The following is a 27369-nucleotide window of genomic DNA, read 5'->3' on the forward strand; positions in this document are numbered from 1 at the left end:
CTCAATTCCTAAAGCTCCTTAGTTGTTATTTCACATTTCTGAGGTTTTTATTTAGTTTCATTACTTTCTGGCAAATTTCTACTTGTTCTTCCAGCTCCATCTGGGCCACCATCTTTTGTGCCACCACACCATTATTATAACGCACTGATGTTTGTTTTTGCTCCCCTGCTAGACTAGTAAGCTTTCTGAAAAGCTTGGTCTGTGTCCCTAATGTGGGGCCTATACAGAACATTTAAGTAAGGATTTTCAATAAATGTTTAACAAACATTAATAACAGATTTTTGTCTGTGGAATCTACAACTATAAGAATTTATTAGAGGGATCTGAAAGTGCCAAGTATTAACCAATCACTGGAATAAGGCAGCTCATGATATCTGGCTCCTTGTAAAAATGGCACTGCATTATGGACACACCACCACACTGGCTTTCACTTAGTCCTTTTGTTTTATTCAAATGCCAAAACAGAAGTTTCAGGATACAAATCATAGTTATACTCAGTTGTGTTTGATTTAAAAACATTGGTTATGCTTTATTAACAACTTCCAAAACCAAATGTAAGTTGTTGTAACTAAAATGTCTCCCAGTCCATTTCTGGAGGATTACTCTTACTGTATTTAGTAGCTACTCCCATTTTCACTCTACAAAAAGGAAAATGTTGACGATATAAGGGAAAGATAATGAACAGTTATAATATGAAAGACTTCCTGAGAAGAACTTTAACCATTACTAGAGAGACTAAGAAGGATATTTATTTCTGTTCCACACTATAGCAACCAGGCTTAAATACTCTGCAAAAGTGCATTTCTGGTCCTACTCCAGCCATAAATAGGTATCTCACATCTCTTATTACATCATAGAAAGCTCAACTGTTCATCAACAGGATTTAGCATTTGCTAATAAGCTTAAGATTCTTTTCCTAAGAAAAAGGGGATAAAAGGAAAACTGACGAGTCTATAAACCAGCAAATGAAAACAAATATTTAAATGTACTCTGTTTTAAACAATTTCAAATGAGGCTGAATTGAATGAACAGTATAGAAACTTGTATCAACATTATAGAAGGAAAGAAAAACGCTTAAAAAGTACCCAAATATTTTAATATTTATGAAATCAAAATAATTTCCTTTTTAAGCCCCCCAAATTTCCCACTGTTTAGTTTTTTAATTAAGGTTAATAATTTATATTTTAGTGTGAACACATTCATTTCTGCTGATAGCAAAGCAGAGATTTTCTTTAATGTTCTATGAAGCCAAAAAATTAGACATATATCAAAAAACAAAAAAACCTAGGTGAGTACTTTAGGTAAATGCGCAATATTAGGATATTTTATTTAGTTCAGCACATGGCTGTTATGACTGATACTACGTGCTACCTTTAGAATTAGATATAGTCTTTTTCTGAAGATTTAAGGCAGACTTCAATTCCACCTGCTCACTCATGGTACTAAAATGGACCAAAAATGGCAAATAAATCAGACAAGTCAGCAAGAAAATGGCCTTTTTTATAGTATCAATTGGGAAGTTAGTGTCATGCATTAGCAGATAAGACTAAGAATACAGGTAAACAAATCATCAAAATATGGTTCTTCAGGGTACTTTTTCCATGAAATTTTTACTACTTAGAAACTATCTGTTCCAATTTTTAAGATTAATAAAATTCTAATATTTTCAGGAAACAAATATGGGTAGAAAAAGGTTAAACTAAAGAATGGTATCCCAATCTTTAATTTTAAAGAATTTATTTTCCCATTTGTAAAGTAACATTATTGTAAAATCCACAGTTATTGCAACACCTGCATTGCTTAAAAGAACTCCTAAGAATTCTGTTAAAGCATATTTTTAAAAAACTGAACCAAAATAATGTACATTTTATCTCTGAACATTGTGTCATTAAAGTCCACATAATGTCCTCTATAAAAATCAATGTGATGTTACATAATATACATGATCTGATTTTTATTCTAAAGGCTTCTGACCATGTATGATATCCAAGATAGTTCCAATGCTTTTAATGTCAGACTGTAGAAACAGTTACAATCCTAAACAAAAGAAGGAAAGGCTTTATATACAGGACAGAAGTCTGACAGTTTAGCTGTTTGCAGCGTCTGCTTGGCGAGGCCATCCTTCTTCTTCAACACCAGAATCATACTCTTCTTCAGAGGATTCTTTCGTTGGAGCCCTGTAATGAAAAACTATCAGTTTTTGTTTTGTTTTTTTAATAAAAATGAAGGGTAAACACGATTTCTAGACTCAAAATAATAAATCCACCTAGCTAGAAAAGCCACACAAAAAAACAAAGTATTAAGTAGACTTTTAAGATTAAGATTGCTTAGTGGTGAAATATGGGAAACATTTAGACCACACAACCAAGAGTTGCAAGTAATTTTCCCAAATAAATTTATTACTGAAATAAATCGACAATAAGGCTTCAATTGTGAAGACGTAAAAAATCTATTTCTCCAGCAAAAAAGTAAAATCTGTTATGTCAACTCAAATGCTTAACATTTAGCATGTCTATGGTAAATATGTTGACAGCTTCTGACCAAATCCCACTTGACTCAAATTAGTCAAGACTATAATCAGACTGCCACAACTCCTATACTCCTATCATTAAACAATAAAAATAAAAGATTATGTCTCTTTGAATAACTAAGCTTCTTCAAAACCAATCAACTGCCTCCTAAGTTATCTTAGAAGATAAGCAAATATAAGACATAACACACCTTGTGACTTAGTTAAAACAGAAACCTAATTTTTATGTAGGTAACGTTAATGTCAAGCACTGTATAATAAGTATTTATTGAATAGATCAGGAGGCAGTAAACTACAGCTTGCAGACCAAATAAAGCCCATCGTCTGTTTATGTAAATATTGATTTAATGGAACACAGACATGCTCGTTCATTTACGGATTGTCTATGGCTACTATCGTGCTATGAGGGCAGTGTTGCTGCAATACACTGTATGGGCCTAAAGTATTTATCTAGCCCTTGACAAGAAAGTTTGCTGACCCCTGGAATAGATAAAGAAAGCAGTGAAAGATGTGTCAAATTTGTCAGCTGATATGATACAACTGAGAGAAAAATTATGTCAACAAAGTTTTGGTTTGAGAAAGACATGAAAAGTCATCCACAAATTACAGAATTAGCAAAGTTCATTTAAATTTCTTCATTTGGATTACTTTTATGTCTCTTTTGATACTTCTCCCTTAGGGGAAAAAAGTGGAGGCTAATTTTGAAGATCAATTTTCAAAAAGACTCACAAATTATTATTATTTTATAAACCAAAATTAGAGCATTTTTCTACAGAAAATTTATGATTACTGCTTTCCTTATGAATATAAAGATTTTTATGCAATTTTTATGACAAACCAATAAACCATAGCAATAAAGAGCTGATCTTAAGTTTTAGATCTGTTCTAGCTTGACAAAACACTTTACCGGATGTATCCTGGTTCCTTTTTCCCTTCTACTACTTCTTTGTCAACCTCCACACATACTATATCAGAATTAGGGACTTCAAACATTGGTTCTAGTAACAGCTTTTCCTAAAGAGATAAAAAGTAATGAATTACATGCAAAACTGAAGTCACATACAAAATACTTGTATTCTATACACCACCAACTGAATTCATTAACTCAACAAATATTATTGAGTCCCTATTAGGCACCAGGAACTGAGTGTCTAAAAAGTCAATGTAAAAGCTTTCATATTCTTCATCTTGAAACAGCTTCTAACTGAATTCAGAGCGAAGTCATTCTGTAAGGGAAGGCTATTTGTCTGTAGTTTTGCCTACTTAGGTCACCACGCACATACAAAAAGACTACACTTTCGGATTCAGATGTTACTCAGAAGCATCCCTGGCATATTCCATGACCAAGAAGGTCAACCGGTAATCCTTACTTTGAAATTGATCTAATCCTAAATCATCTCTACCAAGTTCTTCAGTCTTGAAATATGATTTCAAATAAGCATTTGTCTCAAGTGCTGCAGTAGATCTAAAGTTGTTTACTAAAGAAAACAGGCTGGATTATATTACATCTTAAGGAAAATACTGGTTGAGTACATCAAATTTCCTAAGAAAGGTCAACTATATCACATACTCTTCTAGTTTGCATGTGTATAAATCTGTGCTTAATCAGTAACACCTGAAGTCCAGCCCTTCATTAGAGAGTATAATCTCAAACTGTCTGTCATGGATGTGTAGTTTCAATCAAAAAGTCCTACTGAGGGGCTGGCCCCGTGGCATAGCGGTTAAGTGCGCGCGCTCTGCTGCTGGTGGCCCGGGGTTGCCTCCCGGGCGCGCATCGACACACCGCTTGTCAGGCCATGCCGTGCCGGCGTCCCACATAAAGTGGAGGAAGATGGGCATGGATGTTAGCTCAGGGCCAGTCTTCCTCAGCAAAAAGAAGAGGATTGGCATGGATGTTAGCTCAGGGCTGATCTTCCTCACAAAAAAAAAAAAAACAAAGTCCTACTGAGATAGAGTAGTGAAATGAAATCCCTAAAAGAGAACAGGAACATGTTCTTGCTTTGGGAACATGTAGGGAAAAAGTAACCCACTGTACAGCCAGACCTGGGGGGTAGGAGAGAGAACTCTAAGGAAGAGAGTGGGTGGTGGCCGAAAATAGGCTGGATCTCTAGGATTTGCAACAAAATAAAAAATAGTGAGTTCATTCCATACTGAAGAATTTAGGAGTAAAACATCATGGTATCTGCAACTTAATTTCAAACAAACAAGAATGAGGATTTCAATGGATCTGAGAAGGTGCTCTGGGGCTTAGTCAAAAGGCCCATGCAGAATTCTGAAATTCTCCTTCCCACAATCCTGATTTTCTCTATTTCATTAATTGTCTTATGTGTGTGTCCTTTGTTGCAAACACTTTAAAGTTTCTTTTTAGAAAGAAGAAAAATATAACCTACTGTGACCAAAAAAAAAAAATCACGAAAAAACAACATTAGGCCAATTCTCTGGATGTATTTACAAAGGAAAAACACAGAAGCTTAATATTCTCAAAACTCAGACCAAGAAATAATCTAGTTTTTGTATAATAACACCAACTTACCATTATGGACCGAAGGCCTCGTGCACCTGTTTTTCGTTCTAGTGCCAACCTGGCTATAGCTTTCAAAGCATCCTCAGTAACATTCAGTTCACACTACAAATACATTCAAAAGAAATAAGAACTTAGATAATACTTGATGATATTTTCCTAATATAACCATTTAGCATTTGATCTATTAACTATTACTATCTACCACTATTACTGGTCTTTTTAGAACAAAAAGGGACCGATGCCCTCGGTTTATAAAGAAGTAAGTTCCAGAGGGTTAAGTACATTGATTAACTAATACTTAGAAACACAGGGTCAGAATCTTTATGTCTTGACTGACTCTATCCCCTTTCAGACTAAAGGATTTTTAGACTATCACCTTCTTCCTAAAAGCACTCATTTTAAAGAGTGTTACTAACCCTCTCATCCTATAGAACAAAGGTAAAACTTTAGACAAGTCTCTCTAAATCACCACAAATTTCAAGAGTAGAGTTCAAATTATTGAGAATTTAACATACCAAAAAAACATCAAAATACTTTGGAACATCAGATTTCACAAGATCTTGGTATTAAACAACTTTCGGTTATTAATTTCTACCTCTAGAAAATGTAAAATTTAAGTGAGGTAATTATCTCTCATGGTGCTTTAGAACCTTGCCTTCAAGAAGCACTTGTTTCTATCAATTAACCTATGAGAAGATATCAGTATTATGAATCACAAGTCTGTCCTTAGTCCTTGAAGAGGTTTTCTAGATTAACAGGGACTTTCTAGGACTTTATTCAACATTTAGTGAACTTCTATGTGTTTATACGTTAGAGACTGAATGATAATTAGACACCATCTTTGTCCTCAAGGAACTTAAGTCTACTGGGTGGTGACAAATTAGCAAACTAGCATTTACGGCATAGTGTATGCACACGGTGCTAAGGGAGCAAAAGTGGGGTTATCTAAATAAAGGGAGGGGACCACTGAAGGATTTTAAGGCAGGGAGTAAGATAACTTAGTATTTATTCATTCAATAAATATTTATTAAGAACTTAATATCTATTTGCTGAGCACTGTACTCAATGATTTAAAAACAATCCATTCTGGAAGTAAAGTGGAAAATGATATTTTGGTGGTGGTGGTCAGAGACAGAATTGAACCAGGGAGACCAATTAGGAACCAAATGCATGAATCAAGGTGAAGAATAATAAAGGAGCTTGACTTGAGGCAGTGGCAGTGGCAATGGCAATGGAGAGGAGGAGACTGATATTTAGAGACACTAAGTTCATAAAACCCAAAACATTTGCTGTCTGATTGGATGTGTGGGCTTGAGTGACCTCTAGGTGCCTGGCTGCAGAATAGATGTGGCAGCTAATAAAACTTTAGATAAAAATATATAAAAGTATACAGAGTATGTCACAGCAAAAGCATTTAGAATATCAAGGCTGAAAGGACAATCCTATGTGTCCAGCTTGAGGGGTGGGGGGTCGGCTGCTGGCATAATTTCTCTCTATATATATCGTCTATGTATATATAGATATATATATCTATATATATCCATCATTGGGCTTTAAGCTACAATGTTGATTTAATAAAGAAAAAAAAAATAAAGCCAACTCCTAAATGTCTAATATAACAAAATGTGATTTCCCTGATTCCTAGATCCGTATTTAGTAAGGAATAGGCTGGTATTCCAGGTGAGCAGGACTGCTTTTTAATTTGTTAGGCTAATGCAGAGTTTCAAGAGCAAAAAACCCATAAATTAAGTAAGTATGAAAAATCAAAATCTAACCTTATCCATGCTGAATAAGGCCTGGTACTGAGGAATAACAGCATTACGTGGCTCCGTTAGTATTTGTACAAGTGTCTTCTCATCTAGGCTATGCAAAGGAACTACCACAGGCAGCCGTCCCACAAACTCAGGAATCATGCCAAATTCAATGAGATCTCTGGCTTCTACATGACGTAATAATCGATCCTTTTCTTCAATGTCTTGGTGAGCATTTGATTCTCCACTTCGATTGGCAAGGTCTGCAGCAGCTGCAGCCCTTCTACCTTTTCCCAGATTAGACGGTGTTCCAAATCCAAGATACTACCAAAAAAAAGACAGATATTATAAACAGTAGAATGAAGCTGCATTGTCCTAAGTACTTTGCATGCATATCTCATATGACCTTTGCAATGAAAGAAAGTTCTATTATCATTCACATTTTATAAATGAAGAAAACGGGCTTAGAGAGGCTAAATACCTTGACCAAGCTCTCCTTGCTGTAAGTGGTAAAGTCAGGATTTGAACTCAGGTCTATGTGCATTTAGTACTGAGAAACTTACCACTATATAATAACCATATATAAGAACTATGAAGGGAAGTCCCCTAGAACTTAGATAATGATGTTGCAGGGTTTTTCTGAGACCTCTAGATTAGTGTGGTTTCTGAAATGTGTAAGAACTGTGAAAATGGAGATAGTAATTATTTTGTAACCAAAGTTAATAATACTGTAAATAGGAGTAGTCCCTATGGAAGAAGCAGCCTCATAAGGGAAATTATCCACAAGTGTCTTAAGTCACTGCTAAGCATTCTTTTGTGTGTGTGTGTGTGTGTGTGTGTGTGTGTGTGAGGAAGATTGGCCCTGAGCTAACATCTGTGCCAATCTTCTTTATTTCGTATGTGGGACAACGCCACAGCGTGGCTTGACGAGCAGTGTTTAAGTCCGCACCTGGGATCTGAAGCTGCAAACCCTGGACCACTGAAGTGGAGCGCACGAACTTAACCACTACGCCACAGGGCCAGCCCCTAAGCATTCTTTTAAAATCATGATTTGGGGGTTGCATACCTCATCCTGTGAGTTAGAATAATTTAGATTTTATAAAGAACATATAAAGGTGACATTAAATAAGGTGGCTAACTTGGCTGCAGAAGGTTGGGTATCTAAGGTGTATATATCTTGCTTCAGTCAATATAAAAGAACTAAACTCCAGGCAATTATCAGCAAGTTTAATTTTGATATGTCATACAGCTTTTGTCAAAAGTACAAGAGAAGCACATGATATGTGAGAAAATAGCCTAAATTAAAAATCCATTCCCTCTGATTCTCTAAGCTGTGTACATGGATAGTTAGTGATTCAGAAAGCAAAATACCTTTCATTCAGTAACTTAAATATTTATTATATATACAAGCATATATAGTAATAAATATATATATACACATAATTATTACATATACATTTATTAAGCATTATTATAAAACACTGGGGATACAAACGTGAAGACAGCCCTTACCCTAAAGGGGCTTATTTAGAGTGGGAACACATGAAGGTATTAAAGTATCATAGGTGCAATGAAGGACGACTGTTCAGGAAACTGTAGCAGTGGAAAGGAGGAAAAGAGGCACCTACTGGGGAGGGAGGGTAGGAGGTGATCAAGCAAGCCTTCACAAAGGAATTGCCTACTCATTAACAGATTGAGTCTTAAAAGATGAACACATATTTGCCAACTGGATTGAGGTAGGGGAGGGCATGAGCAAAGGCAAGAGGAATAAAACTTAGGACTGCAAGCAGTTTGATATGGTTGGAATGTAGGTATATATTATTTAATATTGTACCCCTGCCTTTCAATGAGGGTTGATAAGCATAACAGCCAAATGGATGTATTGATCCTCTATAAAATCACTGTTGAAGACTCTCTTTCATCTGTCTCTTTTTCATAAAGATCTATGAGACAAACTCTTTTTAATCTTTGTCTCTCCTGAAGACCTCATACGCTTCCTCTTTCAGATAATAAGAACTAGAGCCCATGATTTCTCTCTATTTTTCATTAAGAAGTTTCATGCTAAATGTTGTGACTTAATTTTCAGTAAGTCGGAACTATGACCTAAACCTTCCTTTTACATGTTTCTGATCTCTTTTTTAAGTGTTCTTTCTATATGCTTCTAACTCCAAATTCTTTTTGGAAGTCTAATTATAAATAAATATCAGAACATGGTCGCTGCCTTTGGTTAGACAATTTCAAATATAAAGTTCTCTCTCTCACACACACACTCTCACACACACGCGCACACATGAAGAAAGAAGTAATTTCATCTTTCTAATTTGTTAGGCTAATTCATGCAGAATTTCAAAAGCAAGAAAAACATAAATTAACTAATATGAAAAATAAAAATATAACCTTATCCATGCTGAGTAAGGACCAGTACTGAGGAATAACAGCATTACGTGGCTCAGTTAATATTTGCACAAGAGTTTTCTCATCTAGGCTATGCAAAGAAATTACCAGAGGCAACCATCCCACTCGCAGCATTATTTTTCTCTAGTACTAAATTGCTACTTTAACTAGTGCATGCAAGGCCAAGGAGACTTAAAGCAATTCATTTAGGTAGAATATTATGTTATATAAAAAGGATCATTTGTGGCTAGCTATTACATAAAACACAAAAACATGGAAAATTTAGGTGTGTTTTGGGCTTCTTGCCACTATGGTGACATTATATTTTATTTTAATCAATCAACAAATAGGTCTGGGCATGTACCTTGAGGATATGAAGAAATAAGTTCCAGTTATAATCAAGGCTTATAAGAATGCTTAAGAAGCATCCATAAAACTAGGAGGGATCACAACCCTTCCTCCAACTGCCAAACCGCTTCCCTCCATTTGTGAATGTCAGCAGTGACCTATGATAGACTCTATAGGCAGGGGCGATGGAGACAAGCTCTTTATTGAGCTCCAATGAATTGGGCAAGAGGAATTTTATATGAATGAATAGAAATTTTACTGATACAGTCAGTAGCTACCTCAAATAACAAAAGAACTCCTTAGATGGAATATAAAATTGAAATCATCAAGTTACACTTTAAAAATGCCCAAATATAGATGATATTTAGAAACCTTCCAATTTACTACTCTAAAATTAAAAAATAACTAGGAATATATTTCTGGTATGCTCTAAGAAGACCTAACTCTTAAAAATCCACAACTGGCAGCCAGCAGATATAAGAATAGAAACTGAATGTCCATCCTTTGTAACTTCAAATGCTCTCTATCCTAGTAACCCCTCAGAAAAACTTACCTTTTCATTTTTCCTCCTGCTGATGATTCTGTCTAAACCATTGAAAGCACCAGATGCAACAAACAGGATGTTTGTTGTATCAACTTGTACTGTTTCTCCACGTAGCTTGCGGGAATTCTTTTCTGGAACATTGACTATTGTGCCTTCTAGTAGTTTTAACAAGCCCTAAATAATGAATGAATGATTTATAGCACCATATAAGTGTATTATTTATTATATTCTATTTATTATACTCTTTGAATAATAACTGGATTCAAAGGGGAAAATAATATATGGTTATGGTCAAGGAGCATAACTAAAGAAAATGCCCATATTTCTACAACTGACACGAAAATCTAATGCACTATCATATTAATAATTCATAAATTTATTTGGAATAGTTACAGGACTCCTGATGCATTCAGAAAACAGTCAATCTGAGAGGTTGTTTTTGATGGTCAAGACATAAAGACAGAATTATGACTCTATAAGATAGTACCCAACTATGGTGGGAATATTCAAAATACCTATATTTTAAGATGCATTTATAAAAATAAAATATCCAGCACATTTTATAAGTGTGATTGTATTTCTCTATGCCTTGGTCAAAAAAAGAAAAGCAATTTTCCTTACCCTGTAGTTTATATCATAATTAGTTACCAGTAAAAGGTCAAGTTCATTATTATGACTTCAATTCTGACTCTACAAGGAATGAAACACTATTTTATCCTATCTTCTAACTAAGTGAAAAAATTAAGATACATGTACACAGTTCATGTATGTCTAGTTAGAACCAGAACTTCCTTTGAGAGTCCTCTAAAAATGTTTAACTGGGTCTTTGAGAAATAAAACCAACAAAAATTAAATTTCTTTTTTTTTCTGTTCTTTAAAATATTTTTAATTTCCTAAGAAAGGTAATTTGGTATTTAAAATTGCCAATAGCTTTCTCTTAGAATTGAACTGCTTTAAAATGGTATGTGGAGTTTGGGGTGGGAGAAATAAACAAAACAGAATCTAATTAAATGTGAAACCAAACGTACAATATTTGGGAGGTTGATGTATTCCCTTCCTTTTAGTGGGCTTGAACAAAATATTCAACTGCTTACTTGCTGAACGCCTTCTCCACCTACATCCCGTAACTGATGAATGCCTGGCACACTGCCAATCTTATCTACTTCATCCAGAAAGACAATTCCTATAATTTAAGGAGGATTCTATTTATAATATGAAAAAGATATACATAAGATAACCCCAGATTTAAAAGACTAGGTAGCTAGAGAACAAGGTTATTCAATCTTTCACACTTAACATATGCAATGGCTTAATATTATAAAAATACACTGCTATCTCTCCCATTCATCATTTTGTGCAAATATTTTATAATCTATAGAATATCACTTGGGCATGATAACCAATTCTCTCTGACAATAGTTATCTACGCTCTAATGCTTTCAGGTTCTTTATTCTAGGAAGCTGAGACAGATGTATAGTGTGGAAGCAGGAGGTATATGCAGGGCTAATACTAGCAAAACTTTAACTTAGTCTTTCCCATCTATAATCTTGTCTTAAAGGAATTTGGACAGGAAGCTGTCAAGCTCTTCATGTAAAAAAGCACAGATGATAGATGGGGAAAGGAGAAATGCAGCATCTATAACATCCTGTAGGTCAATAGGCTAATCTGTTTCTGGATTCACCCTGCACTCTCCTGCCCTTGTCCTTGCCCCCTCCCCCACCTCACCTCAGCATTAGGAGCATGGAGAGGAGTCACAACAGGAAAAACAATGACAGTATTAAGGATCTAATGGAATAGTAATTTGGCCTGTTTTCACCCTAGTAGCCATCTTATGACAATAAGGCAAAGCAAACTTTGTGGCCCTCAGTATGCCAGAAAACGTTTAACATAGCTACTTTTATATAATTACAGAATTTTACTCCTTGACTCAAAATAAGAATTATATTATCTCTTAATATTAGACTGCTCCCCCAACAGACTATATCTGGAGAGAGATAAGCTATGCTGAAAACATACCTTGTTGTGCTTTTTCTACATTATAATTGGCATCTTGGAGCAGTTTGGCAATCACAGATTCAATATCTTCACCTACATATCCAGCCTGAGTCAAAGTCGTACAGTCACAGATAGCAAAAGGGACATCAAGGCATTTAGCTAGAGTTTGTGCCAGCAGAGTTTTACCTACAAATAGAAACAGTAACCAAAAGTTTACTAAAAACATGCTGACATACAATTTCTCTACAAAAATGCAAAATAAATTTGAATAGTATATAATAAAAAATTACTGTTACTTCTTTTCTCTACTATTATCAGATCTAATGGTATGTTATTTTTATCACTCCTGTTAAGATTTTAGGAATTGGCCTAAAGGGCAATACCAATGCCTTACATTCATCTTGAAGTCTATGTAGAAATACTGATAATGTATCCATAAGACTGGTCTTAGAGATTTTCTTCTCAAGAGCCAGAATCTCCCAATCACAAGACAGGGGTTACAGAATCATTTATATTTTATTTTTAAAAACGAGTAGGAAATTTTTTCAGGAAGTTGTTTACCTGACCCAGTTGGTCCAAGCAGCAAAATATTACTTTTTTCAAGTTTTATGTCATCATGGGAAGAATCCAATACTTCACCTCCTCGTTTTTCCTGAGGTATCTGTTGATTTACCTGTTGCTGCATTGATGCTCCTAAAGCATTACCATGTGGACTAATTCCAGCAATCTGAAGCAACTCTGAAAAAATGCCAAAGGAATCACTAGAGCTTCGTTTGATTTTACTTGGAAAAATGCCCAATAAAACCGTACATCTAAAATCAATCACTTATTTAGAAAAATTTAAATATTCTGACATTCTGTCTTACCTAAAAAGGAAGAAAATCTCAAATTATCTAGTGAGAATGTCCAACACACAATGATTCTTCGGGGAACCTCAAGCAAAAGAAATGGATTCTTTACCTCCCTTATTGATGTAAAGCTGTATGAAGAATGCCCTTTCACTCAAGGGAAGGCAGTACAATAGAAGGAGAACAGGGCTAGGAGTCAGAAAGCTTTGGCTTTGGTCCTTCCTTTGTCCCTAAATAGCTATATCATCTTGGGCAAGTCATACAAACTTTGTGTTTCTGCTTCCTAATCTATAAAATGGCAATAATACCTGTCCTATCAATTTCAAACACATGACTGGAAGGTATAAGAATAAAATGCAACTGATCTGGAGGCGTTTTGAAAGATAAAGATATTATTTTTTTCAGTACAAATGAAAAGAAGCAGGGTTGTGGAGTAAGCGAAAAACACTGAACTGAGAAATAGGGAATTTGGGTTCTAGTCTCAGTTTTGTTGCTGTGTAGTTGTAAGACCATCGGAAGTCTCTTAACTTTACAGGGCCTGCTTCCTTACCTATAAAGAGAAAATACTGAAACATATGACCTCTACAGTCTCTTCCACATCTAAAAATGATTCTATGAGTCTACCAGAAAAACCAAATAAGGTAAGACTCACTATCCCTGGCCCTATCTGAATTTCTGATTGTACAGGAACTCAACTGGATCTTTCTACTCACTTTATTAGAGAGACAATGCGTAACTAGATGGGATTGATATTTGCTGAACTATCAGTTTATCAGATGGAAAAATCCTTATTCTCGCTTCCTCTTAGCTGAAAGAATTCCAATAGTCTTTTCAATTATCCAGATTTGTAAATATCCATATTGCTCCTGGTTCTCAGCATTTGAGGTGTCGTGTTCATATCATACTCGTTTATATTTTCTGGATTTATTTGTAAGTTGTTCCTAATAAATGGGTTAAGAATATCACTACTTTCCAATGCATTATTATTTTAACCACATCAATAGATAGGTGTTCAGCAGACATAACTATTATTATAATCCTATGCCATCTGGTGGTCACTTTCAAACTATCTTAGGGTCACACTTAAGGTAAAGGGTTATTCTATTCATCAAAAATAATAGGTGTTCAATGAACATTTGAATTTAATTAAATTACACTACATTTGAGGGTTAATGATTAGTGAATAATTCACAATGCTATGCCTCATTACAATCCACACAGGCAAAAAAATATGCAGTCTCCTATATGAGTTCAGTTAGCTAGCTAGTTGCCCCTAGCAAAATTGCTTTTTTAAAAAAAATTCAGGGCCGGCCCCCTGGCTTAGCGGTTAGGTGCGCGCGCTCCGCTACTCGCGGCCTGGGTTCAGATCCAGGGCGTGCACCGACGCACCGCTTCTCCAGCCATGCTGAGGCCGCGTTCCACATACGGAAACTAGAAGGATGTGCAACTATGACTTACAACTATCTACTGGGGCTTTGGGGGAAAAAAAGGAGGAGGATTGGCAATAGATGTTAGCTCAGAGCCAGTCTTCCTCAGCAAAAAAAAAAAAAATTTCAGCAAGATCTAGTTAGGAATTGTGACAATACAAAAAGCGGCTCGGCTTAAGTGTAGGTCTGCTCAATGAGGAAAAAAGTATTTACGTGAATAATTTGAACAAAATTGCCAGAAGCATATTAACTATAGTGGAGTCACATGATACATGTATTTAACTTAATGATTTAAGTTAAAAAGAGAGAAATAATTTAAATAGTACAAAACAGATGATGCCTGTCATTCCATTTTATGAAAATACGCCCCAGAGTAAACTTTTTTTTTTTTTTCCAGTGAGGAAGATTAGCCCCGAGCTAACACCTGTTGCCAATCCTCCTCTCTTTCTGGCTGACTCAGATTGGCCCTGGACTAACATCTGTGCCCATCTTCCTTCACTTTATACGGGACGCTGCCACAGCATGGCCTGACAAGTGGTGTGTCGGTGCGTGCCCGGGATCTGAACCCAGGCCGCCAGCAGCGGAGCGAACGCACTTTAACCGCCATGCCATGGGGCTGGCCCATGCCCCAGAGTAAACTTGAGCTTACTCTCCTTTTCTTTCAGTGAGGCTCTGTTCCTGTATATCTCTCACTGCATAAGCAGCTCTCTATAATGAGAAGTATTATGAGTGTGCAGGCTAGCACAGCAGCTACTTGTATGGAGCTCATCAGCTGTGTGGCCCTAGACAAATTACTTAAAATTTGTATGCTTCAGTTTTCTCATCTGTAAAATGGGGGTGAAAAATAACACTTTCTGTTTCACAGGTTTTGGGAAAATTAAATGAGTTAATATATATAAAAAACTTAGAACAGGGGGCTGGCCTGGTGGTGCAGCGGTTAAGTGTGCACGTGCTCTGCTGCGGCGGCCCGGGGTTCCGATCCCTGGCGCGCACCGGCACACCGATGCACTGCTTGTCAAGCCATGCTGTGGCGGCGTCCCATATAAAGTAGAGGAAGATGGGCACGGATGTTAGCCCAGGGCAGATCTTCCTCAGCAAAAAGAGGAGGATTGGCATCAGATGTTAGCTCAGGGTTGGTCTGAAAAAAAAACTTATAAAATTATCTGCCAGGCACTGTTCTAAGTATTATTGAAGAATTTGATATTAGTATTGCTATTTTCCTAGTGTTTAAGTACTTGTATAACATAGCCCTTAAATGCAAGCCAACTGTTACATCTGGTGCTCAACTTAAGAAAAACGTTATGTTCCTATGATGGAGAAAAAATCTATCAGTCTTATTAAGAGAAGTATGTTGGTCTCTAACATGTGATTTCCAAAGAAATGTTCCAGGATGTTTTGATTATATATGATTTTGGCCTAATGCCCTAACTTTAGAACCTAAAACCCCACACAGGACAAGACTAAACTATACATGAAAATAAATTCTATCTCAGCTTTCAAAATACTAATTTCCAAATCAATCAATATATATAATTACAAATTGCTTTTACCTAAGTTCTTAAATACTGTTACTTGTTAACATTTAAACTACATTAAATCACTACATATATATATTTCTTTCAATATATCCACTATAGACTTCCCTTTACTCTAATTCATTCTAGCTTCACCAGCTATCTGCTCAAATTTATGAAGACAGTATTGATAGCATATTTGATTATATTTCTGGATTACAAAATATAAATTATACATGCACTTAGTTTATTATTTAGATCTTACATTCTTATATATAATCTAATCCTATTGCACTTATAGTATTTCTTAATTTTATCATGCATGCTATAATCATTATTTCCATACAATTTAAAAATAACTAGAGATAATATAATTTTATTACATGTAATATATCTCATGCCAGAGTTGGTAAACTAGTTATATTCTCATGGCTCATCCTGTATATATAGTACACTTCAAATAGTAGATATATAATACTGCTTAGCTCAAAGGCAAATGTAAAAGTATCAAACTTATAAGTGAAAAATGATCACACTGGTTTATCTATTATTTGTTTTCTTTTATTTTAATTACTGAAACAAAAGGTCACATGAATCTTTTTATGATACTCTTGTGTGCAGCAACTATATCCACCTCTAAAGGAATGAGAGCAAGATATCAGAATGGCCACTATCCTTGGTGTATCAGGTCCTTCCACATCCTCCATCAGACCATCTGATACTTATAGAGGCAATCCAGGGCTGGAAACAATGAGTTGGGGCTTATTCATCATATGCAACCCTATACTAAGCTTCATAAACACCAAAAAGTAAACAGTGCGGTTTCTGGCAGAGTAGCTGGAAGATAATCTGCCTCCCCCCAAATTTCTGTCACTTATAAGCAGGCCACCTCTAACTGTATGGCAAAAAAAAATGATATACAATAGCAAGCTACAGATTTTAAAGACACAACTCCTGTTAATATGTAGGTTTATATTTACAGAGGAAAACTATATATAATATTTTTTATTTCTCTAATTATGCTTTAAAAAATATCACAACAGAAAAGATAAAACCAAATATCTGAAATAAACCAACATATACAAACTACACAAATTAGCTATGAAAAATTGTTCTAAAGTTATCTATATCATGTATGATAAACATGTTTAGATAATATACATCTTTTGTGGTAATACACAAGCAAATACATGTCTACCATTACCACTGCTGACACATTTCACTGAGGTCAATCTCAAAAGGAAGAATGATTACAGAGGAGGACCTGAGGAGAGGTCACTTACTTGTAAATCTGTACTCATCCTCCCGTCTTCTTATTTCTAACTCTAAGAAAGAGGATGAAAATGGCAACATGAAAATACTATATATTTGTTTAGTTTTGGGGAACAAACAAAGAGTATCCTACTTCTTGTCCTCTTCCAAATATATTTAAGGAATGTGTTCATTAATGTTTTCTCAGCTTTTCACACTATGAAAGAATCTATATGTTACATCCTTTCTGTATTTAAAAAAAAAACCAAACATGCGTAATGATGGCTGTCACAGCTGCTAAAATTCACATTTGTCAAATACAAAGTTGCTATCTATTCTAAGAAAAGAGTAGTAATAATTTAATTCTTCAATAAGAGTTTAAACCTCTCATACTATAAATACCATTTAACCATTTGCTTTTCCAGCATTTAGAACAGCTTAACCATTGATTTGTTTACTGAAAGCATCAGAAAAAATCATTTTGCTCCATGACTATTTGGACCTTATAAAAATGAAGGTTCCAAGTTTTCCATCAAGTTATTATGACTTACACTTTCTAAAAATAAAGTAACCGATACTACCACATGACTATTTTGCAGTAAGTTCAACGAGTGAACAAGTGTCTTCCTTGAGCCAATCAGTTATATATTTAGTAGCAACTAAAAGTAATCAAAAGATACTGTAGTTTTATAAATGTAAGTGTTTAGCAGAACTCCCTCAAACTGTAAAATGATGACTAATAGAATGTAAAATGATAGACTGTAGGCCTAAGTAAGAAATCAGGACTCCTTGGCCAACAACAACAAAAACTTAAAATATTTACATTTTACTCTATTCATAGTTTTTTTAATAAAAACTTTCTGTTGGGGCTGGCCCCATGGCTTAGCAGTTAAGTGCGCGCACTCTGCTACTGGCAGCCCGGGGTTCGGATCCCGGGCTCGGATCCTGGGCGCGCACTGACACACCGCTTCTCCGGCCATGCTGAGGCCACGTCCCACATACAGCAACTAGAAGGATGTGCAACTATGACATACAACTATCTACTGGGGCTTTGGGGAAAAAAAAAAAAAGGAGGAGGATTGGCAATAGATGTTAGCTCAGAGCCGGTCTTTCTCAGCAAAAAAAAACGGGAGGATTAGCATGGATGTTAGCTCAGGGCTGATCTCACAAAAAAAAAAAACAAAAAAAACAAAAAAAAACCTTTCTGTTAATATAACACACATTACTGTCCACAGTAAGTTGAGATTACACAGCATACTGGTATACAGTCACGCATCTCTTAACAACAGAGATACATTCTGAGAAATGCGTCATTAGGCGATTTCATCATTGTGCAAACATCATAGAGTGAACTTACACAAACCTAGATAGTATAGCCTACTACACACTTAGGCTATATGGTACTAATCTTATGGGACCACTGTTGTATATGCGTTCCATCATTGACTGAAACGTCATTATGTGGCGCATGACTGTATTAGAATCTATTATTAACGTGAATTATACTCGGAATCACTTACAAAATTTGCCCTCAACCTCGCACTCTGTAGCTGGGGCCCAAAAAGGAAAGAGTGCTGGATATGTTCTATAAGAGTTATCATCTCCATATATCTTTGACTTAGGCAAATGAAATTCTGTATCCTGAACCGAAAAGAGAAGAGCTCAGAGTCATACACAACATTGCAATGATCCGGTCACGGGAAACTAGTAGTGGTGAAGTCTACAATTCAAAGATGATGTCTCAATCTCTAGCTCAGTGTCTTTCAAACATTTTTCACTGAGACCTGTGGTAAGAAATACATTTTATTCTGTGACTCAGAATCCATGCACATACAACTGAAAACAAAAGTTTTAAGAAACAATACTTAACTACAAGTTAATGTACTCTGTTATTTTCTATTCACACCTATTAATTTTTTTTAAAAAATGCCATTGGCAACCTACCAAAATGATTTCACGATCCACCAACAGGATGTGAACTATTTTAAAAAATGCTGTACTATACTAAAAGCATTTTAAGATGAAAGCAAGGAGTTGCAAATAAAGATTACCTCTAAGCATAGTAATCTTTACTTTGGTCAATTATCAAAACACTAACCTCTAGGTGTTAATGATGTCTGCTTCTCAACCTCTGCTTGGTGTCTCAGATTAGCTGGGATATTATTATATATTCTCTTATAATGATTGTACACAGCAACCGAAAGTACCTTCTTAGCAAATGACTGGCCAACAACATACTTGTCAAGGTAGTTATAAATCTGAAAAATGATTAGGTATGAATAATTTACTATGAGCTATTATAAAAACACATACATTAAAAAGTTATATACTGAGCATATTTGCTTTCAGTTTTAAGTTTGAACAAAGACTTTCATCAAAAACAAAATGCCAAGGGCATGATACATTATGTGGCAACGATCGAGAAGCCCTAAACCCTAATGAACAAAAACACAATTCATTTGTTCTCTAGCTTAACAAAGCATCACTGTACTCTTCTAGTGCTATGCCAGTTTCTATTCTATAAACAATGCCATTGATCCTAATTTTTAAAAGTTAATATTAAAGTCACTTAGAATACCTACACATGCCATTATGGATCTAAAGGCATTATCATTAATGTAATCATTAAAATAAATCCTTTCTACACCTCTTTCAATCATATGAATAATATTCTTCAAAAAGATAATGTATTATAAAACTACCCTTTTCAAAAATAGGCATTATATAATCAAAAGCCATTATACTACCAGTAACTATGTGTTTTAACACTCACAAACATTTAGCTTTTTCTCAGATATTAACTTTAAAGCTATTCATTTATCTAAATGGCAATCTAAAAGCTTTACTCTTAGTAGAAACTAAAGCTCTATTCGATACTTGGATATTGCCAACAACTTGGAACCTGGAGTAAATTCCTTCAGCTTTTAGTAAATAGAAATGAACTGTTAATATTCACTAACTCCTGAAAATAGTTAAATTGCTTATTTATTTTCTAGAACTTTGACTCAGATGTCTAAAGTCTACACAAATTAGTGGAGAATAAAGCTTAATAACTATATTTTCCATTATATTATTTATTTTTACATGACAAAGTCGTTAGTTGTTGACCATATGCATTTTATTATGGTTTTTTAAAATATTCATTCCTCACAAATTATAACTATCAATTATTAAATCTGCCATAGCACATCTGCAGATAGAGGCAAATGCAAAGGTCTCTAAACACAGTAGAAGAAAATTATACTGAGGTAGAGGGTGAGAATAACCTAAGCGTGCAAACACCTGAGATATGGCCAGAAGAGAGGGCATACAGCCCAGGAGCAGGGCTCCCTGTTCTCAGAAAGCTCACACCAATGGAGCTGGTGGTACACTCTGCCGTGTTTCATAATGGCCAAATCACAACCTGCCTGAGACTCCTGGAAAGAGCTCATGCCAAAAAAGTCACAGTGCTATATAAAGAGCCCTGGCACATTGGCTATGAAAAAATTACTTGCTTCCATTGTTAGACTGAGGCTGTTTTACCATAAGTAGACTAATTTAAAGGGGGAAATCACAGGCTGGTGTTATCTAAGGGCCCAAACTTACAAAAATAAATCCACAGTTGCTCTATTTTAAGGATATCATTTTAGATTAATTTAGTTTTAACACTATTTTAATAATCATCCAATTATCTTTCACTGCTACCGAATGCAGTAATCATGACATGGGAAAACAGCAACGGACTCCATATCTAAATTCCAAGTATCAAATATCAACAATTTATCCAGATGTAGTCCATATTAAGAACTTCTAATACTTGTTTAGATACTAGTATTAGAATACAATATAAACTGGGGAGAGGGGAGCAATGAAATGTTTTCAAGATACAATGTGAATAAGACTGAGCTAAGACCTATACCTTCTTGGGAGGAGGAGGTGGTTTCTGTTGGAATGCCAATTTTACAGCTTCTGCTGCTGATTCAGGTTCTTTAATTATGCTTTTCTTTGAGTCTGCTTCAGATAGCACAACAAAAAAATGATGACATTTTTCACACTTCACAAAACGGGTGGATGCTGTAAAAAGAAAAAAAGGTCAGCAGAGAAAAATAAATAATTCAAATAGTGTTTAACCTTAAAGACTCACTGTAAACGAAAACTATGTACTTGACAAAAAGTAGGCTTATAGTTCACTCCGCTAGCCACAACAAACAGCCTAGTTTACACCTAAGATTCAGTAAACTATTCAGTAAACTACATTTTGTTCATCTCCACTAGGTTCTTTCATTTTGTGATATACTTCATTAAAATATTGGCTAAGATTCTTTCAACTTCCCATTCAACTAAAGTTAATTTTAAAAACCAGCACTATAAGAATGTTAATTGTGTATTTTATTGAAATATTTGAATGAACTGTGAACAAAAGTACAAGTAAATTAATCTATTTTTCCAACATTTTATTATGAAAATTTCAAACCTACACAAAAGTTGAAAGAGAGAAATCAATTTTAATTCCTAAAAATGTAAAAAAGTATATTCTTTAGGTCCTTTTCGAATCTATGAGCATTTTTAAAACCTTGACTTGGTAAATATATAAAATTATTTCATACATTCCTTATTTTCATCTTTAACTACTTCACGAATGCCTATTGCTTTGACCTAAAAATCACTAAGAAACAAACAAAATAGCATTATCAGTCATGTTGACTTAATTTAAAGCTAATCATACAGCTTTTGAAAACAACATAAGGGCAGTTAAAAGTAAGGGTAAAAAGAGTTTTTCAATTCCAACACATCAGCTACATAGGAAAGAATATCCTATGTTAAACCAAAGGTGATTTCTTCTTTTCCCTTTCTTTTCAAAACATGGCTATAGGATGTAGACATATGGACATATACTCTTTTTTTTTTTTTTTGTGAGGAAGATCAGCCCTGAGCTAACATCCATGCCAATCCTCCTCTTTTTGCTGAGGAAGACTGGCCCTGGGCTAAGATCCATGCCCATCTTCCTCTACTTTATATGGGATGCCGCCACAGCATGGCCTGACAAGCGGTGCGTCGGTGTGCGCCTGGGATCCGAACCCGGGCCGCCAGCTGCAGAGTGCATGCACTTAACCACTACACCACAGGGCCGGCCCCTGGACATATACTCTTAACCTCCTCTGAGCGTAACCCTACTAATGGTAAGCAGGGACCTCAGAAAGCAGCATGATAAAGAATCCCCTACAGACTATTCACAGATACAGAGCAAGATACGTAGGAATTAGTTACATTTTGGTAGGTCTAGGTAATAATACATTTTTGTGTTACCTTTGCGTAATCTAACTAGACAGGTAAAACTGCAAAGAAAAAGAATTTTAAATACTATAAGAATCTCTCTCCTTTGGGAATATTGTAACTACCGATCCATAGATTACAAGAAAAACTGCACTGGCAAGCATACCTAAATCTTCAGAAAATAATCAAAATTTAAAAAAAAATAGATAATTCCACATTTAAAAAGTAAATTTAATTATCAGTTCAATCAATTTAATTCTTATGTGTCTGTTCTTAAACACAAGGCCAATCAAAAATGCATTCTGGATAAATTCTAACAACAAATTTTAAACTAGAAGAGGGATCCTCCATGTTTTCTATTTATTGATCCCCTACAAATGCTTACCCAAAGAAAAAGATTAAGCTATTCCAAGTACAGTCATGTGTTGTTGACGGGGATACATTCCGAGAAATGCTCCCTTAGGCGATTTCATCATTGTGGGAACATCACAGAGTGAACTCACACAAACCTAGATGGTATAGCCTGCTACACACCTAGGTTATATGGTAATAATCTGAAGGGACCACCGTTGTATATGTGGTCTGTCATTGACTGAAATGTCGCTATATGGCACACGAACATACTTTCAATTAACACAAGCCCAAATACATTATCCCCATTTTCCATCAATGGGAAAGATAGTCAGCGCCTTTATTTTATAATGAGGCACCAGCTTATAATTGTTACTGATGGTAAACAGGGCAAGGGCAGAGAATATATTTTATAATGAGGCACCAGCTTATAATTGTTACTGATGGTTTAAAGGGCAGAGAAGCCTCTGATCTAGTTCAGGCTGTGTGACAGGAAAATCTGGCCTGAGAACACAAGAACAAAATATTTCTCTAAAGAAATTAAGTCAAAGGGAAAGAGATTAAATACCAACAAATCACATCCCTCTTAGCTTACTGTTGAAGGGTTGCTTAAATTCTACTTGAATATTTGCAATACAATTTTATACCGAAACACGTTCAACATATACCCAAATTCAAGAATTCAATTTTATTTATCAAAATGCTATTTTGGGAAAAAAAAATACAAGCATTGCAATACATATTTGCCAAAATCTAATTTTGTTACATTATCGGGGCATAAATAAACCTCTTTCCTTCAAATGATTCCTACAAGTATCCTATATTCCTTTATATACAGAATACTAACCACAGTAAACATGCTTGTATAGTATGCCAATGACAGAAAGACTACCTTAGTAAAAATGTTTCCAGATTTATTTAAATGAAAGTTCTTCACGGTTCTGAACAAGTTTCAGGGTCCAACATAAAATTTCCAAACCATTGCAGAGAAGTTTAATTCCCACCCTAATGAGACACGTACATACAGTAAGCCTTCAAAAAGTATTATATACAGAAAAATAAAAATAACTAAAGGCTCTACCTTAAATAAAAATGGGGAGACTATTCATGTTTGACAAATTATTTTTGAAATGGGCAAAAAAATCCTAAATAATATTAGTCCTTATGATAAAAAATTTCTTCAGTATTATTCTTATCTCAATATCTGATGATTTTCTATACATTCATCATGGTATTTTATTTCTACAAAGTCAAGCAAGAGTAAAATCACGATAAGAAAACATAAAAATCACTACAAATATACTTGTAAGATGGAATATATACAGCAAGGTCTATGAGCTAAGAATAGCTTTTACATTTAGGAAAAAAATGACAATAAAAGTGATATGAAATTCAAATTTCAGTGTCCATATACAAACTTTTATTGGAACATAGCCATCCTCACTCATTTACATTGTCTATCGTTGCTTTCACACTGTAACAGCAAAGGAGAATAGTCGCAACAGAGACCATTTGGCCCACAATGCCTAAAATATTTTTACTTGGCCTTTTATAGTAAAGTTTGCTGACTCCTGCTGTACAGCATTTAAAAGGAAAGAACTACCTATAAAATGAGAGAAAATATTTGTAAATCACGTATCTGGATAAGGGTCTAGTATTCAAAATATATAAAGAACTATTACAACTCAACAATAAAAAGATAACCCAATTTAAAAATGGACAAAGGATTTAAATAGTCTTTTCTCCAAAGAAGATATACAAATGGTCAATAAACACAAGAAAAGATGCTTAACATCTTTAGTCATTAGGGAAATGTAAATCAAAACTACAATGAGATACCACTTCACATCCCTATGATGGCTATAATAAAGAAGACAGAGAATAGGTGTTGAAGAGGCTGTGGAGAAACTGGAACCCTTATACATTGCTAGTTGGGTTGTAAAATGGTATAGCCTCTGTGGAAAACAGTTTGGCAGTTCCTTAAAAAGCTATGGTTTGAGTTACCTTCTCACCCAGCAATTCCATTCCTAAGCATATACTCAAGAGAAGTAAAAACGTAACACAAAAACTTGTACGTGAATGTTCACAGAAGCATTATTCATAATAGCCAATAAGCAGAAATAACTCAAATGTCCATCAACTGATCAATGGATAAATAATGGAACACTATTCAGCCATAAAAAGCAATTGAAGTACTGATACATAATACAACACAGATGAACCTTGAAAACATGCTAAGTGAAAGAAGCCAGACGCAAAATGTCTCATATTGTATAATTCTACTTATATGAAATCCAGAGGAGACAAATCCATAGAGACAACAAGTAGGTTAATGGTTGCCAGGGCTTGGAGGGGAAGGGGTGGAAAGTGACTGCTAAGGGGTATAGAGTTTCTTTCTGGGGTGATGAAAATATTCTAGAATTAGATAGTGGTGACTATGATTACATACATAGCTCTCAAAACATCGCTGAGTTGGAAAGAAAAGTAATCTATAAAAACATGAACAATACGATACCATTTATGCTTTTTAAAAGTTGTATGTTTGATGAAGAAATATTACAGAAATATATCTTTAGCTTTATCGATAATGTTCTCCTTTTTTAACAAAAGGGGATATATACATGTATTCCTTAGGTAATTAAAAATACATAATTAAAATTGACAAAAAAGTGGACAATTACCTAAAGAGGCCATTCACAAAAGAACTACAAGTGACCAAAAGCACATAAAAAGACATTTATGAATAACTAAATAAATGCAGGTTGAAACAAAAGGAATAACCCAAGATCAAACAAAACTCTTCAGAACTAGGATGACCCAGTTTTCAATGAGTAACACAGAAGCTCCCCAGCATTCAAAAGGGATATATTCTAAAGAGATTCTTATTATGGGTCAGCAAAACCGAAGTAGGAGGGCCTCATCTCACCATTGGGGCCTGTTACTCCTGCACAGTAAAGCTCCAGGGGATAGGGACAGTGTCATGTTCATCTGTGTATTTTCTGAGCCTAGCAGGTCTGACTCAACAGATGTTAGCTTACTAAATTATGTATAAGTATGTACTCTTCTTTTACTCTTCTCTTCCACATTCTCTACTCCCACATGCCCCTCCTCACTTAAGAATTCTCAAAGGAAATAGACTTCAGCCTTGAGTTGATTAGATAACACTACAGTATAGTGTTTTCCACACTTGGTCTCATTGTTAAACATACAGATTCTAGGACCCCACCCAACACCTGCAGAATCTTAATCTCTAGGGAAGGAGGGAATCTGTATGTTTAACCATCACCCTCAGTGATTAATACAAATTTGGCAAGTTTTGAAAACATCGCATAAAAGAAAAATAAATTTAATCTCAAGAGGAACTAGTTTATCCCTCAGGAATTCCAGTTGGTAGAAATGTATGCAATAGGAACTTATGAATAGCAAATCTTCACTGCTTTGTGGCCTTGGATGAGTTGCTTAAACTTGCTCAATCTTAGCTTCTTCATTTATAAAAATAAGGACACTCTCTGTCCTGACAAAAATAAGATTGTGACAGTAAAATTATATACACTGGCATTTATTAAATGTTAGTTTCTTTCCTCTTCTACCCTTAAGAAATTATTCTTTAGATCTATAAAAGTTGAAATCTTTCTCTGGAAAAAAAAGGGGAAGATAAATCACATGTAAATACGACACTGCCATTATGAATTGAGCAATTCTCAGACTTCTTAGAATTTTATTGTATCACACCAAATTTATTAATAGTAAATGTTAATTTAGAAATTATATCATCCAGTTCTACCATTTTCATTTTATGTTGCAAACAAAATTAATATTCAGACTGATTCTTCTCTTTGATCTCTTACTAGGCAAAACCACGAAGAGAACCTCTAACATTCTAGCTATAAAATGGAACTACTTTAAAAGTCTTTCCAAAACTGTAAAAACATGCTACATGTAGTACTTTTTCATATATGGCCAATTAATATTAATGACAATTGTGAAACTGTAACTGAAGTCTTAATGTTTGGGTCCGAATATAGAGAATCCTCTCCAGCTAATCATCAAAAACTGAAACTTCCACCAAACCTGACCATCAACCCGTCCACAACTGGACTGTATAGGAAGGCTGACATGGTAGTGCAATGTAATTTACTCTTGAGTCATTACCATGAACTCTAATTACGTAGGAAATGAGTTATCTGATTCATTAAACAAAATATCTGTAGTAGTATCTTTGCATTTCAGAGAGTGTCACTGATGCTAAAAGCAAAAGCAGGACTGCTGATTTCTTCCTCCTCTTAGTGTCTGAATCGTTAATAATTATCAGACACTTCCTAGAATTGAGGGCTTAGGTCCTCTGATAAGTACTCAGAGAGGGAAAATACCTTAATATTTGAATGACTGACCTCTCCAGCTATACAAGATGCTCAACCGGAATTTGAAGAATGGAGTAATAAATACAGAATAAATAAATCTTGGTTCTTCTACAGCTTAATGGTCACATAAGAGGAAACTCACAAAATCCAAATTTGAAATAAACACACATAAGCAAAACAAAAAAGCAAATGGTTTTCTTAAATTAACTCTTACACCACAATGCAAAGTATTTCTAGCACTGGGGATTTTTAGTATCTGGTGAACATAAGAGAGAAT

The 27369-nt window shown here is 34.9% G+C and overlaps 1 protein-coding gene across 2 annotated transcripts in view; it reads right to left on the reverse strand.

Moving 5' to 3' along the window:
* Nucleotides 1-425: 425 nt before the first annotated feature.
* CLPX (caseinolytic mitochondrial matrix peptidase chaperone subunit X) overlaps nucleotides 426-27369 on the reverse strand; it is a 35784-nt gene continuing 8840 nt past the window's right edge. Inside the window, exons 4-14 of one of the 2 annotated variants that reach the window (XM_058541845.1) lie at nucleotides 21026-21180; nucleotides 19226-19385; nucleotides 17160-17201; nucleotides 12649-12825; nucleotides 12109-12273; nucleotides 11186-11274; nucleotides 10101-10265; nucleotides 6830-7129; nucleotides 5064-5156; nucleotides 3438-3544; nucleotides 426-2177 (exon numbers count right to left, since the gene is read on the reverse strand). In XM_058541845.1, coding sequence (XP_058397828.1) covers nucleotides 2087-2177; nucleotides 3438-3544; nucleotides 5064-5156; nucleotides 6830-7129; nucleotides 10101-10265; nucleotides 11186-11274; nucleotides 12109-12273; nucleotides 12649-12825; nucleotides 17160-17201; nucleotides 19226-19385; nucleotides 21026-21180 — 1544 coding nt within the window. In that variant the 3' untranslated portion in view covers nucleotides 426-2086. The remainder of the gene's footprint in view (nucleotides 2178-3437; nucleotides 3545-5063; nucleotides 5157-6829; nucleotides 7130-10100; nucleotides 10266-11185; nucleotides 11275-12108; nucleotides 12274-12648; nucleotides 12826-17159; nucleotides 17202-19225; nucleotides 19386-21025; nucleotides 21181-27369) is intronic. The other variant, XM_058541846.1, reaches the window with a different exon arrangement.

Source organism: Diceros bicornis, chromosome 5 (assembly GCF_020826845.1).
Source record: "Diceros bicornis minor isolate mBicDic1 chromosome 5, mDicBic1.mat.cur, whole genome shotgun sequence".
Classification (NCBI taxonomy): Eukaryota; Metazoa; Chordata; class Mammalia; order Perissodactyla; family Rhinocerotidae; genus Diceros; species Diceros bicornis.